General features: G+C 44.4%; 1 protein-coding gene across 17 annotated transcripts in view; it reads left to right on the top strand.

Annotated features, from left to right (window-relative positions):
- The window catches only part of LOC122715634 (CUGBP Elav-like family member 4), a 513357-nt gene that overhangs the window by 430861 nt on the left and 64361 nt on the right, over window positions 1-18135 (top strand). For 9 of the 17 annotated variants that reach the window (XM_043937956.1, XM_043937974.1, XM_043937973.1 and 6 more), the window contains exons 1-2: window positions 3395-4133; window positions 12404-12452. In XM_043937956.1, the coding sequence (XP_043793891.1) occupies window positions 4077-4133; window positions 12404-12452 (106 nt within the window). In that variant the 5' untranslated portion in view covers window positions 3395-4076. Of the gene's footprint in view, window positions 1-269; window positions 396-3394; window positions 4134-4914; window positions 5000-12403; window positions 12453-18135 lie in introns of those variants that run through there. The other 8 variants (XM_043937961.1, XM_043937967.1, XM_043937962.1 and 5 more) reach the window with 3 other exon arrangements.

Here is an 18135-nt window from a genome sequence, read left to right as displayed (position 1 = left end):
CGTTTATACCAGCCGATCGAATTTTTTTCAAATTAGAACTTGGAGAGGGGAGATAGGAGGCTCCCCTCTCCCTTATCTTTCCAAGCTTTTCTCCCCGGACAAATGGTTTAGACGCGAAAGACCGGTTATTAGGACGAATGCGTGTGACATAGCCGAGTGGATCCCGATGAAGATTCGTGAGACGAAAAGGGTCTGGAAGGGTCAGATAGAGGGCTTAGTCGTTGCACCCGCAACTCGACAGGCGAGCCGTGCTTGATAGGGGATGAGTGGACGTCTCGTAGTTAGTGGAGGATCATCCGTAATTTATGGGAGATCGATCGACTTCGCATTGAGCTGCCACCCAATGACGTAATCGATCGCGTGCGATTACATCACACGGGATTCTGGCCGGGCATGTAAGTAGCATCGTGTGTGTGTGTGTGTGTGTGTGTGTTTCCAAGCGAGTTCTCCCTCGCGTGCCACGAAAAGGAAAAGAAAAAGAAATATAAAAATAAAAATATATCACGAAACCGTGCGTACGTACGTCCACGCGAAAACGGACGTCTGTCAACAAGATAACGTTTTATCACGAATAATGTAAATATCTCCTCTTGATTAATCGTTAATGTCTACTCTCTCTCTCTCTCTCTCTCTTTCTTTTCGTACGGTTATGTACATTACGTATCGATTACTCGTCAAAAACTCGGTTCGATCGCACGTCTTTCGAAACGTCGTTAATACCAGCCGAATAAAGAAATCGGTCGATATTTTCTTCGAGGGTGATGGATCGACGAAGCATTGATCGCCCATTGACAGTAATCTTCCCATTATCCACTCTTACGACTATTTATCCCACTTTTATTAAATTAATATATAAAGCGGATTGTATACGAAACGGTTTAACCTTTCGAAGGCTGGATCGATTTAAATATTCATCCTGACGAAGTAAGGGAAAGTTACGTGGCTGGTGTGTAACAGCGTTTTGTCTATCGATGATTAATGATTAAAAAAAGAAAGAAACGATCGATTTTTATATTAAACGTTGCACCTCTTGAACTCTTATATGCGGTCAAGATTATTATTACGTCACTTGGGGAGGATGATTTTTTTCCAGGTTTTTTTCCAGGTTCCCCTGTTTCGCAGTTGAAAAAATCGTCTAACCCTAAGGGGATTGATCGTTTAATCTACAACGCCCCAGATCTCTTACTTTCCATATCAACATTTAAGTTTCAAAGTCTCTCTTTTTAGGTCCTCATCTCGGCCAGGATGAAGTTCCCCGAAGTCATCAAAAAGCAACGCGGCCTGCTTCGTTCAACTTTTCCTTCCTTCCAACTTTCACTTGGACCCCCCTCTCCTTCTTTTCTCTGCCTATTTCCCATCTCCTTCTCCTCCTCCTCCTCCTCCTCCTTCTCCTAGGATAAATATTTTGTCAACGGTCAGATGGAAAGATGTCTCATTGATATCTTTCCGTTGGTACAAGCAATTTGGCAAACTTGTAAAGAAGTAATTTTCAAACGCTTAGATATAAAGAGTCGAACGATAGTGAGTCGAAAATTGATTAAATTTTAAATCGACGCGTGCCATCGATTTCAAATCATCTCTCTCGATTCCCTAAGAATCGATCAAGATTCTTCAGGACACGTATCCACACGTGAAGATAATCGAAACGTCATCATCGCCAGAGAAACATCATTTCTTGGTCGCCGCTATCCAAATCTGCCATTATCGGAACTGTTGCCGCCTCGTGAAAATCGTCGATGGCGGAAAAAAGAGGGAGGGAAGAGAAACATTGAGAGAGAGAGAGAGAGAGAGAGAGGAGGAGGAGGAGGAGGGAGCCGAAAGGAGAGAAAGACAGGCGTAGAACGTCCGTAACGTCGGAAGAGCCGGGAGCAATTTCCGGTGGCTTTTGTGCGCCCTTTAAAAACGCGAGCTACGGGAGAAGGAGCAGGAGGAGGAGGAGGAGGAGGAGGGTTGCCCGAGAGAGGGCGGAGAAAAAGGGGTAGCGAGGAGAGAGAAGTCGGTGGAGAGTTTTGCGAATGTACGTACGAGTGGTCCTTCTGGACCAACAAATCCCCGGCCGAAGGGCGGGAGGAAGTGGAGAGGTTAACTGCAGGTCCTTTCGCGTTCTTCCTCTCCATTCGCGTGCTTTTATATTTTTCCTTTTTCCCCCCTTTTCCTTCAGAGTTGCGCCCCGATCCCGCGTTTATCTCTCCTTGCATCGCGCGCCCCTCCTCCCCGATAACGAGGGGAAAAAATTTCAACGATCTTCGAGATACAACCTCCTAGTATTTTTTTCTCCAAAACTTTCGAAATTTCAATCTTTCCCCGATTTCGATCCGGCCATCGATCTTCGAAAAAAAAAAAAGAAAAAAAAAAAATTGCTAAAACTTGGAGAAAATTGTCCAAGATCGATATAGAGAAAATGGGAGGATAAAATCGAAAAATCGGTTGGCAGAAAAGGAAAGAAAAGGAAAAAAGACAAAACATCGTAGACATCGAGTTGGCCATTCGTTATCCGTGCTAATAGATATCATTTCATCTCACGAAGAAGACCTAAGCCACGAGGAACGTTTTCTTATTACGGCTTCTCCCCGAGTCTCTCCCTTTTCGACGTACGCCGACGCTCGCGCATACACACACACGCACACACATATATATATACATATACACATATACATACCTCTTTTCCAGGGATAGAATCTCCGACCGACCCTTAGTACCTTCCAAAGCCTCCTGCCCGGCCCGTGTCCCGGTTTTCTTTCTTTTTCGGGGACACCAACATCGGAGGTCCCTAGAAAGCGCTCGCGCCCTTCTTTGATTGGCCAAATGCTATGGGGTTTCATCGATATAAGACGAGAGATAGACAGAGACCGATCTCTGAGGAGGGGGGAGGGGACGGGAGAGGCCTCGGTCACGAAAGGAAGACAGAAGAGGGTGAATTACAAGGGCGGTGGAGAGTAGAGAAACGGCAAAAGGGAAAAGAGAGGCGAGCAGGAGGAGGAGGAGATTGGTGGCGAGGTGGTTGAGTTAAAGGGGGGGTTGGTTGGTGAGAGAGGTAAGAGAGGGACGGAAAGCTGGAGAAAGTAAAAGGGAGAGGGGGAGAGAGAGAGAGAGAGAGAGTATATCGGCTGCCACGAGGGTGCGTGGGCTTTCTCTCAGAGGGTGCGTAGAGTCAAAGAGGGGGAGAGGGGAGGAGGGGGGAGGGGGGGGAGGGGGGACATCGGAAGGAGAAAGGGTCGCAGAGGGGCGATAGGCGAGGGGCTGGAAGGGAGTAGGGGAGGGAGAGCGAGGGAGGAGGGGGATGGCGGCCGGGAGGGTGGGTAGTGGGGGATGAAAGGGAGAAAACTAGAGGGTGCGTGTAGGCCTGGGGAATCAGTCGCGGACGAGCTGCGTTCGGGGTTTTATCTGTAGCTCTGTCCCTTCCGTCTCCTTTGCACTCTCGTCGCGCGCGCTCTTTCCCCTCTTTCTCCAACCCGAAAGGACGCACACGCGTATACACACGAATACACTCTCACACACACACATACGCATACGCACACAAGCGCACACACACACGTACACATACACACGCACACACACAAATCCCCCGATACGTCCATCGAGAAAAGCCCGCGCACTTCGCCCGAATATATACGTGTTGAATCGGAGCGAAAACGTGGAACGAGAGTGAGAGAGAGAGAGAGAGAGAGACAGAGAGAGAGAGAGAAAGAGAGGGGGGAAGGGGAGAGACGAGGTTGGTGTGCCGCTCCTTTCACGCAGTGGAAAATCGCGGGCGGAAACACGTGCAATATAACGACGCTTCGGAGATCCCCGGAGGCGCGCGGACGCGCGACGAATTAAACACACGCTCGTGCCGTCCTGCGCCGTGATCGCGCCGCCGTGATCCGTCTCTTCTACACGCGCCTCGCGTGTAACGCAGTGTGTTAAAAGGCATCGAGGCCTTGGCCCGCCGTCTCTCTCCCGCGAATCGAACGAGGTGAAAGGATATATAGAGGAAAGGAGTTAAAGAAAAAAGAGAAGAGAAAGAAGAGAGAAGGAAAATACAGTTCGTTCTTTTGTTCCAAGAGGGAAAGAGTTTAACGAGCGAGTCGTCACCAATGGTTCACATAGTGGAAGTTGTATCGTCGCGTCGGAACGACTTGCAGCAAATGCAGGTGAGTGGTGAGAATCTGAAAAGAAGAAGAAATATAATAAAATTCGAGAATTATCATCGAACGGGATTCTTCTCCTCCTTCGACGAGTTCGTCGAGGAGCGTGGCCGTTGTAAAAAGCTGGTCGTCGTGTGCGGACGTGGCGATAGACGTGGACGGAAATGCGTGGATCCGTGGACGATTACGGTTTGAGGGGAGCGGAGAGGGAGATATATCTCTCTCTCTCTCTCTCTCTCTCTCTCTCTCTCCCTTTCTCCGTTCCTCGTAAAAAGATTCTCACTCCGCGCTCTCTGTTTACGCGCGGTTATTTCTGGCGGCATGTGCGCAATCGTTACGTTACACGTATCCCCATCCATATGTTGTACAGGCCCGGTACGCGGAACGGTTTACAATAGCGGCTCCTCGCCCCGCTGCTAAAAGCGGGGCGAGGAGCGCACGTGTGCACGCATACGTGGCGGAGTGCATTAGGCGGCGGGTACGTGCGGGCGCACGCGAAGAAACGCAGCTGCTCGATAGCGGGCGTGTCCGCGTGTTCCGCCTCTGCCTCGATCGTGTGCCTCACGCGCGGATCTCCCGCGAGTCTTTATCAAACGAGGCGGATAAACGAGGTTGAAACCGTGCCTCGATCAATGTTGCACCTATTATCGCCGGGGGAGGGGGAGTGGAGGGAGGGAGATTTCGAATTCTTTTTTTCCTCCTCCCCCTCTTTTTTTTCGTCGAGGGAAACGAGATAAAACGAATTGTTTCCCACGTTGTTTCGTTGAGAACTCGCGCGCTCGACGATCCGAGATATCGATATATTCCCCGTGCGTGTAATTCTTCGTAATTTTTCTTCCCTTCGTCGAGTGTTGTTTTCAAGGTAATGGATGGTAAGCTGAATGATTTAGATAGTGTTTTAAAGGGGAAATTGCGCGTTGAAATATTTATGAGTGGAGGGTGTTGCGTGACGTTTCGACCGGGAATTTTTCTCTTTTCTTCTTCTTCTTATTTTCTGACGATGCGATAACGATTCGTAATAATCGTTTCAATTCCTCTGATTTTCCACGAGTACGAGGTGTATTTGCAACGATGGAATGAATCACGTTCGACTTTGAGAACGGATATATCCAGGAGGGAAATCTGTTGGGGAGTTTCGAAACTGAATTACAGCCTCCGATAAATAATCATGGAGGAGATATTCGTTCGGGCTATCGACGAAGCACAGCACAAATAAAGAGAGAGAGAGAGAGAGAGAGATGGATTTAGGCCATTTTTACGTAATATGCGACCCAGTTGCCGAGAGAAATAAATTATCTCGGATAAACGATGTATCGGTGGCTTCGCGTCCATTTACCTGTCTTCCTGTCGATCGGAGCTTCCTTCGACGTTGACGTAGCCCATCCTATATGTGCCGTGCGCGTTTGTATCGGAAACGTTGAACAGAACACATGACGGGTTCTCACGAGAAGGCGGGTCGCTGTTGATGCAGAGACGTACATCAATTAATGCAGCAGCACACTGCTGAATGTGCCAGCGCATAACGCCGTGGTAATGTAGCTCGCCACATGGCTCCACGTTGCTTTGCTTGGCTCATCAATCCTAAAACCAGACCACCCGTTCTCCAACTTACTCATACGCGTACGCGTACGTATTGGCTTAATCGAAACCTTGTTATTCCAATCTCAGAAATGGGAGAATCTGTCCTCTCCCCGTATTATTACGAATCTAGTAATTTTTAAGTTTCTAGGGATCCCTAAAAATTCCCTTTCCCAGGATTACCATACTTTTCCACGCAAAATTGCATCGAGAGGTAAATCTAGGTCTAATATTATCTACACGGTTTCCAATATATACACATTTCCATCGCGAGAAATGAACGAGAAATTTCGCAGGCGTCACGTTGAACAGCGTTCGTTAGAGTCGGCGGTTTTCCGAAAAACCGACGTCGCCCCGAGGGTGCCGCGACCACGCGTAGATCGACGCAGACGCCGGCATCGTCGCCGTCGGCGTCACGAGATAGAGGGACGGAATAACGTTTGACATTTAATGCGCGCCCAGGCATTGGCTTAGATTACAATCGGTGAACGGTGATTGGCCTGGGGACGCGAAAGCTCACTCGACTCGAATGCTCTTTCGGCGGGGCTGTAGCCGGCGTTCAAATATTTGTAGAGTGTTAGGGAAAAAAGTGATCGGGGGGAGGGGGGAGGGGGAAGGGGAGTGGATAGGCGGGGAATAAAAAAAAAAAAAAAAAAGAAAGAAAAAAAGAAGTGAGAAATTGGATAGGCAGAGGGGAGCGGGTGTTTCGCGGGTGGCGGGGAGGCGTGGTTGCGTAAAATATTCGACGCAACGTGCGTAGTCGTGAAAATATCTGGGGAACTATCGTAATCTCGAGCGTTAGGTAAGCAGGTAAAAGCAGGTAAGGTTCGCTTCCGTTGTAATTAAGCGGTTCAATTCTCTTTGCTCGTATCAGGCAATCAGGGCGTGTAAGAGGCTTAATACTTGGCTTGGAACTTCGATGACAAGGGGGGAGGGATACGATTATTTTTTTCACTCGTGAACGTGACGACGACATCATTCGTATTATCGTGAATCAATATCACGAACCCACGTGTTTGTTATCCAACGATAAAACGATAAAACGAATAACGAACGCTTGCTGATCTCTCCAACGAAGAATTCGAATTTCAGGAGATAAGAAGGAATCGAGAATGAATCCCATCGTATATACATATTTCTGTAACAGCCATGTTCTTCGCTCCCGTGGATCCTATTTATAATCACGATGAAACTAAGCTAAGCCAGCGTGCGTGCGTGCGTGCGTGCGTGCGTGCGTGCACAGGTAGCAAATCGAATCGAGGACGCAGGTGCGTGTTTTTTCACGACGACTTCGTGACCCAAGCTTCAACACGAGTCATCATCATCGGCATTGTTCGCCAGAAGAGGAAGCGAGGGGGGCGAAAAAATGGAGGGGGGTGATAACTCGCTAACTCGTCGCGATACGGTGGAAATTCATTTGGCAATTTGACGTGGCCAACGCGATGGGAACAATACCCGTGTACACTCCCTCCCTTCCTCCGATTGAAATGATTCTCATGATCGTTCCTCCGATAGATAACGGCTTCATTATTGATCGGCGGTTGTGTTGCGGAAATAGCAACGATTGGCCGTTTGGAAAAAGGAAAGGGGGAGGGTGGGCGAGGGAGGGAAATCGTGGCGTACACCGAAAGCCGAAACTCGATCGCTTAAATGATTCGATTCATTTTGGAATTTCAATTAATTCGCCAATTAGCCCGGCTTGAATCCATTTAGACGTAATATGCTAGGAGGCAATCCGAACCGCTGCGCTCCTCCTCCTCCTCCTCCTCCTCCTCTGTGGCATCCGACGATGCGAGCGCGGGGAGAAGTGCATTTGCTTTTGGAGCAGTCGACAAATTAGCCGTATTAGCGGGTACAGATTTCGCGGAGCTGGGTTTCCGGATGGATACGCGTGCGGCAAATTATATCGAAGTTAACTCGAGACCAGCCATCCCTCCGCCGATTTCTGTACCCGTAACAGCGACTGCGTAAACTGTATACCTTCTTTGCGTGTACATTTCTTCTTTCTTTCAACTCTCTGATTTGAATTTAAAAAAAAACTCCCTCCTTTTCACCATTTCGAGAATGGATACAATTGTGGAGAAGAGTGAATGTACGAAAGAGACTGAATCATCCTCCCCCCCTCCATTCAAATTTTCGCATTACAAATTTCCCTAATAATACCTGAATACCACTTACTGAATCGATATCTCGTCCTGCCGAGTTATACACCCCTTGTTCCAAATCCAATCACGTTCTCCCATCTCTCGGGTTATCGGTCTATCGAATTAACAAACGAACGGTAAAGTAAACCGGATGAGGAAAAAAAAGAAAGAGAGGAAAGGAAAAAGAAGAGAGAGAGAGAGAGGAAAAGTGGAGAAATCGAGGAGAAACGGAGGAATGGATAATAATTACTCGGAGGAGAGAAATTTCAGAAGGAAGGGAGAAGAATGCATGGATCATAGGATCGGGGAAGATTCAGAGATCCTGGTAGAAGGCATATCTGGCTCGTTACACGGTCACGACGGGTATTAACTTGCCGAAGGGTAATCAAGTAATGAATACATCGCCTACGAAGGCCGTACGTATATAAATCATGGCGGGGGAGGAGGATGCCAGGGGCTACACGGGGTGAGCCCTTATCTCCAATCAGTACATTGATTGCACGCAGCCAGGTCAAATACCAGGGCTTCGCTCGACGGCTCGGCTCAGACACGATAGCTTATTCAATTTCCGAAGCGGCATTCACCATTCAATTCGGCAGTTATCAGCCTCCACCTATCCCCTATCTGGATTTTGCCCCGCTTTCTAGGAATCGTAGATCCCTCTTCCTCCCCCCTCCCTAAGAGAAAAGAATTGGGTTATATTCCGGGGAGATCTGGAGAGGAGAGGGAGGGAGAGCTATAAATATGGTTAATTTAATTGCGCGTGCCCCTCGAGAGGAGGAGGAGGAGGAGGAGGAGGAGGAGGAGAGTTTTCGCCTTGTAATTGTTCGAGAGGAGTTTCAATTTTATACCCGGTTGAAATTCTATTTTTAGATTAATCCGTCGTTTTGTATATCGATTTCCCGATCGTATCTTCGATCGAGCCTCTCGCAATATCGAATTTTTTTTTTCTTTTTTGGTCGATCAAGTCGGGGGGTCTATATTTTTGACGTCGAAAAAGAAAATATTAGATAGGAAGTATTGTTATCATAATTCGAGATCATTTTTGAAAATTCTTCTCGTGAAAAACTCGTATCGGTATTGTATTCGCTCGTTATTAAGCGAGCGTTGTTTCGAAACTGTTGTTTCATTTTTGTTGGAAACGCGTCAGCCCGCAAAATGGAATCGAAACACAGACGCGATTACACGATTATACATATATTTCCTGAAGCATATGGCTATTACTCAGCATCTATCCGGCAGAGGCGGGCAAGACTGCGCTTCCCGCAGTGTACATAGATAATCGAGCTTAATTAATTGCTCGTGATGCGCGCTCTGGGCTGAGCAAACACATTTACTTATTACCATCCATCTTGAGTGGTGGCTCTCAAGGGGATCGATTTTCTAAGTGCAGCACATGGCCAACGATGACACGAATTGTCGAAGAGTCGGCACGTGATCGGCCGGCTCAACGAAATCGTTAAATAAAGGCGCGGCCCACGTTTCAACGTTGGTCTGGATTCTCAACCTTGGCGGGATATTTTTAACCCGTTACAGAACAGTTCATGAGTCGTTACCATTCTTCTTATTAACGCCCTGTTTCGCGACTTTTTATTCCGCCGTAAAGGTGAACGAACTTTCGATCGAAAATCGACGAAACGCGTTATATTGTGTCTCGAGGAGCAGATACATCGTTGGATGGTGATTTAACGAAACATCGTTATGTAATGAAATAATATCGTGGCAAGGTATGCACTTTGTATCCATTTAGCTAAAATGGAAAATGTGTGTTAATTTGGAAAGTGGCTGCTACGTTAATTAACTAAGAGCTAACACGCGAAAAGGGCTAAAACGCGACTGGGGGAAAAAATATTAAAACTTGATTAATAATCAAATGTATTCCGCGTATACTTTCTATTTTAGCCACCTGTTTAGAAAACTGGGAAATAAAAAATGGAAAATAAATGTGTTTCGAATCGATCTCTTTCCTCGAATACGAATTTAATAAAATTAAGATAAGATTGAATGCGTACGATATCTCATCACGTTTGATCACCATCGAGCCAGTTTCTATCTCAAAGTCAACCGATTCAATGGAATCATTAACATCATTGTACATTCTGGTACGCTAATCAAGTGCCGGGTTGGTTTGCCCATAACGAAGCCGTTAACGAGCAGCAGTTAATACTCGTTTACATTAATCGGCGCGCGTCTGTAAGTCTCGGTCGGTGATCGTTATTGACTGGTACAGATCCCTTGGGCCGTAAGTGACATTTACACGATGCGTTCAGCGTTAAACTTCCCTGGAGAGCCTGGAAGAGGGGAGGGGGGCAAAACGTCGTATCTCAGTTCCAGTATCTATACGGACACGGGGGTTTCCCCTGACAACGAGACAACAACAAACCGGCCTAATGGCCGGTGCCCGACTCAAAGTTTAATTTCCTGAGGACACTGCTTAAAGTGACCTGCCCTCGCTCACCATCCACCCCCCTCATTATCCCTGGAATCACGCGTCTTCCGGTTTCTGTCCCCTCTCCTTTCCTTGTCGTACACATCCTCCTCCTTCTCATCGAATTTCTTTGGTTACGTTACGTAAATACGCCGATTTCTATCCGTATTAATCGAAATGGAAATGGAAATCTTTCGCCCCTTTTTTCGCCTTGGATCAGGTTAAACAATAAGCAACGACGATTTCCTCCACCTGAGACGTGTCTCGTGACAGTTACATTACAATTTAATCGATCCCCCGACGTGGGAGCGGAATTATGAGCTCGTGCGATGGGAGCAATTTATTCCCCATTAGTGAAAATCAGGTTGTCAGGCGTCCGATGTATGTTAAACCTTGCTTAATGCCCCATTACACTTAGGAACGAATGAGATATACTATCTCCATTTATTAAAACATGATTATATACATATATATTTATATACATATATCGTGGTGTTATATTTTCACGCGAGGTAATTTAGATGAAATATGTAAGTAACGCCGAGGATAATTCCTAACCCTTTAACGAGCAGTTTATTTTCGTTCAACGAGCCAATAATTAAAATAATAATTAAAAATCTTATCTTTACTTAGTAAAAGTATCTCTCTTCCAATTCTTCTTAGGAAATGTGATAAATTTAAAATGTTCAAGAAGGGGATGCGAATTTAAAAATTTGAATTCGAAAATTTGGAGAATTTTTCACGAATAATAATAATAATAATAAAAAAGAGAAGAAAATAATTGAAAAGGAACGTACGTTCGTGGCCGGGACTTTGAACCCGGAAATCTTTGGCTCGCGCTTGGCGGGTATAGTTTCTGCACGAGATCCACGTGGTCGTGGCACTGACCCCTCGGCGAGCCAACCCCTCGTGGTATCTGACGTGCATGCACGGGGAAAAAGTTTGGGGTTGCCACGTATGTTTCTACCCCGCTGGCTTTCTCTCCCTCCTACAATTCTTATGGGAGATAGTGCATAATGAAAAAGAAAAAAAAAAAAAACAACGAGTCAGAAGACAGATGGCCGTCACGATTCTCGGCCATATCAAACGCTCTCCCCTCTACCCCAGTTAAAGAAACAAAGATTCTCTTCTTGTACAAAATTTATCGAGGAAAGCTGTACTTCGTGCTACTTCTTCCGTCGCTCGAAATGAAATGAAATATACGTATTCGTTTCGTACAATCAACAAGAAACGTAACATCGATCGATCGAGAAATTATATATATATATATATATATATATATATTGTCGTTTATATTTACATTACACGGCGTTTGATCTCTAACGCGCGAATCTCGTTCCTTTTACGCACGAGGGAGGGAAGGAGGATAACGCGTCTTTCGTAAAAGGGGTGGGTTTCGAAAAAAAAAAAAAAAAAGAAAAAGAAGAAGAAGGGCGATCCCGAAGAAAGGAAAAGCGAGAGCGAAAATCCAGAGAAAGAGAGAGAGAGAGAGAGAGAGAGAGAGAGGGGAGAATCGGAGTACAGTCCCGTGTCCCCCGCGTCATGAATCATGCATTCTCATCCCCCAGGAATGAAGTAGAGCGCTCTGCGGTCGCGCGACCCGTCCGACAAATAAACAATGTTATTTGTTCTCCGGGATCTCGACCCATTCGCAGCGGTCCAAAAGATTTCGGTGTATGTACGGAAGGAAGGACGAGTGTCGCAGTTCCGCACTTTCCGCAAACCGAGGACGAGGGAAAGGGCGAGAGAGGGGGATCCCTTCTTTCCCTCTCTCTCTCTCTCTCTTTCTATCCCTCTTCTTCTTCTTTCCAGCCTCCTCCGTTTTCCATTCGCTACCTTTATTTTCTGACAATCGGACCTGTCAACGGCAGAGATGGTGTTTAAACAAGGGGGCAAAGTGACGTGGAGAGATAGACGTATTACTTTCTCTACCCAAACGCAAAACGCGTTTATATGAATCGATCGATCGACGATGGATGGGTTAAATTAAGAAGCGAGTGGTGGTAGTTTTTGGTTTGGTTGTGGTTGGTACGAGATGATAGATTGGAATCTTTTTTTTTTTTATATTTTTTACAAGAGATGTGTAATTTTGATGAATTATTTTTCCCCTTTTTTTCTCGTTGCAGATGAACCGTCCTATTCAAGTGAAGCCGGCGGACAGTGAAAACCGCGGAGGTAAGGATAAGCGATCGAATCATTCAGATTTTTTAACCGCGAAGAAAAAATAATAATCTTTAACCGAAATCGTTTCGAATACTTTTCCTTTTTTTTTAGCTCATTAATAATATCGTTCATTCGACGATTCGTTGGATTGTTAATTGCGAAAGAAAATTTTCGAAAGGAGGAAAAATACAATCGTCACTTTTTCTTTTCGTCGATATACACGTGATATTAAAAATATTTCGTGTAAACATTTAGCTTGATAATGCAGCATTGTAATATTTTCAATATTTCTTAAAAGCTATTAAAGCTTCACCGATGGAAACGTGTATTGTGTTCAGGTTACTATTGAAAACTACAATTTGTTCGCTTATGGTAGGGCAAAATATACATCTATATACATGTATATAACAAAAGCCCTGCGTTATCGATCAAAAGGTTGGATAAAAAATAAAACCGGTTTAATAGCGAGCAATGAAATATTTTTATCGAATTGGAAAGCATTCGCTATATAACGTTTGCATTAATACAACGTTGTCAACCCATACGTAACTTTCAATCGAGCAAACACAGAGGAGCGTGCCCTGATAAAAATTTCGTTTCCATATATAATACACGCATCGTTTTCGAGTTAGGTACTATTTATTAATTTCGTATTGAAAATAACGCCAACCATTTTTATCCCCGATTTGTTCGGTTTTTCCTTTCTCTCTCTCTCTGTTTTTCGCTTCCACACTGAAGCTAAATTTTATGGAAACGCACGATGGATGGTCGGGCCTAAAAAAATAAGATAACAATTGACTGGTTATCAGGTTTACACATGCTGTAACACGTAGAGGGGAGATAAAGCAGAAATCGATGTCGATGCAATATTTTTCTTATTACGATTTTTCCTGTTTTGTAACAGAAGAAATAAATTGATTCTTAATCGATCTATTATTATATATTGTTGTAAATAACGATCGAAGGTAAATGAAATATATAATTGGAAATTAATACGACGAATCGAACGAAATTCGATTAATTCATTTTAATTGAAGAAAGAAGCAAGTTGGATGCACTTAAGAAGAAATTAAGGGACTTTTGGTGAACTTGTGTATCGAATTATTTTCTAATTACCGTTGCACTTTGTACGATATTCTTATCCACCGTGCTGATAAAAAAAGACCTTGAAAATTATGGAAAATTAAATTAAGAACGTAATTCGATATATTAGAGTGGTAACGACTTGGACTCGTTAAAATTATTATTATCATCGATATTAAAAAGTTTCGATCCGGTGATATATTTCGGAACTTTCCCCTTCCCGGTAAATAAAATTTGAAACCGCGAAAATGTGATCGTACACGGTGTTGTTGCAAACTTTTTGTTGCAAGCCAGGATGCGATTCCATTCAAGTTATGGTATTATAATTTTATAATTTCAGTTTGCATAACATTAGTACCTATTTATAATCATGAATTGCTGGCGAGCTGGAGGGGGAGGAGAAATTTAATCAAATATATCGTGCACGCGCATATTCTCCTTTTATGAGAATTAAATAATTGATGCTTATGAAACAATTTAGACGGTTAATTTTCGACGAAATATCATACCAGCTTTGCCAGCAATATTAACTTTACCGATTTAAACATCGCGTATCCGTTCGAATTTAATCGATAATAATAAAAATAATTGCCCATCCACAATTTTCTCAATAAGACAAAATTATCTATACATATATACATATATATTATTCCCGAAACGAAACGAGACGCAGATTAATTATTAGAATTTCACGACATCGACACGATTCGCCCTTACCGTTAATACGAATTAATAAATTCGTCCAACTTTACCTTCGAACGTAATGAAACTTAATTCGAGTCAATAAAAGCAATTTACGCGATATTTCCCTCTCCCCCGACAGCTAATGAGACAATTCGGTTTATTTTACGAAAACAATTAAATTGGACTGCCCTATTATTACCCGTTTATTATTAAATTAATTATCAACAATTCGAACGACGGAAGCCTTCCCCCTATTATTAAATTTCCCAAATTTCGTGCGACGAAAGAAGTAACGAGATATATATATATTCCATTCTCCTTCCCCGTTCGCTCGCACAACGTTCGTAATCGTTCGAACGTTTAGAAGCTCTCGCGCGCGCGCGCGCGCGCACGCACACTGTTCGCACGCATAATGGAATATCGCGAATAACCCGTCCAAATATCGGTTCCCAAAATTCACGGAAACATGAACCCAAAGAACGTGCATTCTGGCCGAGTAGGTAGCCGAGCAATTCGGCCAACTTGATGCCTCGGCTACCTCTCGAAGCTGTACGCTCAAACGGGCCTGAATAGGGGGAACGCGCACGAGGTAAATCGCGCAAAGGGCGGAGGGGGGAGAGAGGGAGGGAGCAACGTTTGGGAGGGGCAAAGTATATCGAGAAGACGAAGAAAGAGGGATAAGGGAATGGGAAAGGATATCGGGGGGGAGGGAGACACGCGCGTGGGAGGGGGGCGGAGGTGGATGAAGGGGCCCCCGTAATTCATATGCTAATCTGGCGTAGATGCCATTGTAATCTCCGGTCGGTGTGGCCCCACAAAGCCCCGGCTTGACGCGGATGCAGGAGGAGTGATCCAGAGCTCAACGCTGTCACTGCTTCTGCTTCCACCGTCTTACTTACCATCGGCTGGTATAACCAACGCGTATCCACGTAGTTGCAAGACTTCAATCACGGTGTTACCGAACTTCGTCAACGATCCGTCTTCGTCGACCTGCAAGGAAGGAAGGAAGGAAGGAAGGAAGGAAGGAAGGAAGGAAGGAAGGAAGGAACGTGGTATCCTTTTGTCCCCTTTCGCGTATCAACTTTCGACTCGCTTTCCAGGATCCGGTGTTGCGGATCGTGTTAACTCGCTCGTTTCATCGGCGTTGTCTTTTGTCGCGCTCGTACCGGAATAAGGGATAATTGAAGAAGGTGTTGGAAGGATAAATGCCTTGTTACCGAAAATGTTGAAAGGATCTTGGTTTCTTTCCTTTTATTTATTTTTTTTTCTGTGATATTAGAGAGAATCGTGAAACGATGGCTCGAGGTTTAATTGCGCTATATTATAGATTCCTTTAAGGTAAGATATAAGTATAGTAATCTGAAGGATGCTTGTCCAATTATATTTAACGAGCATTTTTCTGTATTATTTATTTATATTCATGTCGAGGACGTGTGTTTCGTTGATCGTTTCGAAGAAAGAAACAAGGAATGAACGACGCGTTAATTAAAATTTTTAATATCGTAATAAAATTGGAAAATTCGAAGCGATTCAATAAATCGTCACCTGAATTCAAGTCACGAGCAGGCAAAAGATTTGTATAACATTTAAATTATTCGTCGAATTTTTCGTCAAATATTTTCAAGGAGAAAATTCGAGAGAATATCGCCCAACGATTCAAGTATCAAGTACGGTGATGGGCGGAATTAAGCGTACAAAGACGGAAACAGATTTGAGAAATGCGTATCTCGCGCTGAAGTTGGCCGAGTTGAAGGGTATAGACCAAGTTCCCCGCGAGTGGATAAGGGTGGGTGGTGGTGGCCGGAGCAGCTAGTTGAGCAAGTAGATAAGTTTCGATCCCTTGGCGATCCGACTTGCTTCCTACCGCCATCGCTCGCTCGCCCTACCATGTTCCAGCAGATAAACGTATCCCGGGATATCGGGACTCTCGAAAGCTTCCCTTCATTGCTGCCAACTTTGAGCCGGCCGACGTGACGCAGGCGCGGCTCGGTCCGAGTGGCAAGAAATCCTCGAGGATTATGAGAGGACGAGGACGACGCGCTCGCTCCTCAGGGTTTCGATTCGAACGATGGTGTAAATAGGTAGGGGGAAGTTACGTATGGGTCAGCAATCATGGCGCATTTAACGAAGGGAGAGGGTTTATTATTTCGAAAAATTTTTTCTTCCTTTTAATCGATATTTTTTTCACGATTCGTGAACGTTAAAGAATTCATTGTTTCAAGTGGGATGAATTTAAATTTATTCTGTATGTCGTTATGTTGATTTTTAGAAGCGAAGAAGATATTTTTGGAATGCTCGTAATATAATTTTACACGCGAGCACGTGTTGTATTACGTAACGGAGAGAGTTTTGAAATTATAATATTAAAAATAAGTGTATTGACACAGGGATTAGGTCACGCCTGAATAAAGATTGCTCGCTTCGAAGTTTGCGCGCGTTAACTCTCGGATCGTTTCATGCATAATTTTTCGAGGACCTTTGGAAAAATAAAAGTTTTAAAATATCGGAGAACCGATCGATTATAGATAAAAATTACAGTTTAAGCTTGATTGGGTATTATCATAAAAATACATTGTCATCGAGCGTTCTTCCTGCTGTCGAGTAAAAATACCCGGAGAGTGGAAGAAAAATTTTTCAAATATAAAAAAAAAACATCACGCGAAATGCAAACCAAAGTTCTTTTCGAACAAAATTATCGTATATTCTTCCCCGACGAACTAATAATTCCCCTTATTTCGATCAAAGAATCAAAGAAAGAATTATTAATCGTTAACGTGAAAAAACAATCAATCCCTTCGATGAAAAATTTGAATTACCCTCTAAAATAACAGAGAACACCTTGCTCCATCTCCAATTTTTTTTACACGTTCCACGATATAATCTTCTTCTTCTTCTTCTTCTTCTTCTTCTTCCTCCTCTCGTTCCCTTAATCGAATCAACGCGATAATAGCGGGTTAAGAAAACCAATCTAAACGAAGAAAGATCGAAAGGAGTGGAAGAAAGAAAGAAAGAGAGAGAGAGAGAGAGAGAGAGAGAGAGAGAGAAAAAAGGAAAGGATCATCGTATTAGCGAGGCGAGGAGAGCGATAAAAGGAAGCACGGTGTCAAACAGTATGTTCGCTTTGTTCTCCCAAAGTCCAGCGAGAAGATAATTTCCCGAGGGTTAATTCCTTCCTCGATTTCTCGGCTAAGGCCTTATAGCTGAAGGGAAGCCGCGCGAGCACGTTAACACTTAGCTCGACAAAGGTCCAATTCTCCCCGTGTCCCCACGGTGCCAGCCCCTCGCCCCCTCGCGGAACAAACGCTCGATGAAAAGTACTCGGGGCTAAGGAGGGGAAATTCGAAGGAACGGGTGGACGAAGGGGGTAAGAATCCGTGGAGAAACGGGATGCAACGAGGCTGCAAGTCAGGCGAGAATCTAATTTCCCGAGACAAATCCTTAAATGTGCCCCGGAGCCTGGCTCGAAGGCGCGAGTCAACCCACAGCCAGCCTGGAATGAGCCTCGCGTCTAGCAAGCCGCGACGACGACGGCGACGACGACCTTTAACTCGGTTCGCCAATTTTGCATTTCTCCATAACCTCGCGCGAGAACGCGTCATTAAGTTCATTCACGCGCGGGAACGCGCGGTGAATCGAAAAGCGCGAGAGAAGGAAAATTTTAAGATTGAAACTCAGATTCAAATTCTCTCTCTCTCTCTCTCGATCAAATAACTTAAATATTTGATCGACAAGATTGATATTTTTTGTTGAATATAATATAAAGGATAAGTAAGGAGGAACTAACCTGTATTTTTACATTCCAGTGAATCTACTAATTAATATTACGTTCCGCGGAATGATAGCAATTGAGGATTGAAAATATATATCGCGCGTTGAAATTTCGATTTTTAACGAATTGTGTGTCCTTTTTTTTTTTTTTTTTTTTTTT

The sequence above is a fragment of the Apis laboriosa genome, unplaced genomic scaffold (assembly GCF_014066325.1).
Source record: "Apis laboriosa isolate Shangri-la unplaced genomic scaffold, ASM1406632v1 scaffold39_cov144, whole genome shotgun sequence".
NCBI classification, from domain to species: Eukaryota; Metazoa; Arthropoda; class Insecta; order Hymenoptera; family Apidae; genus Apis; species Apis laboriosa.
The sequence above is the reverse complement of the archived record's forward strand: the minus strand, read 5'-3'. Positions and strand labels throughout refer to the sequence as shown.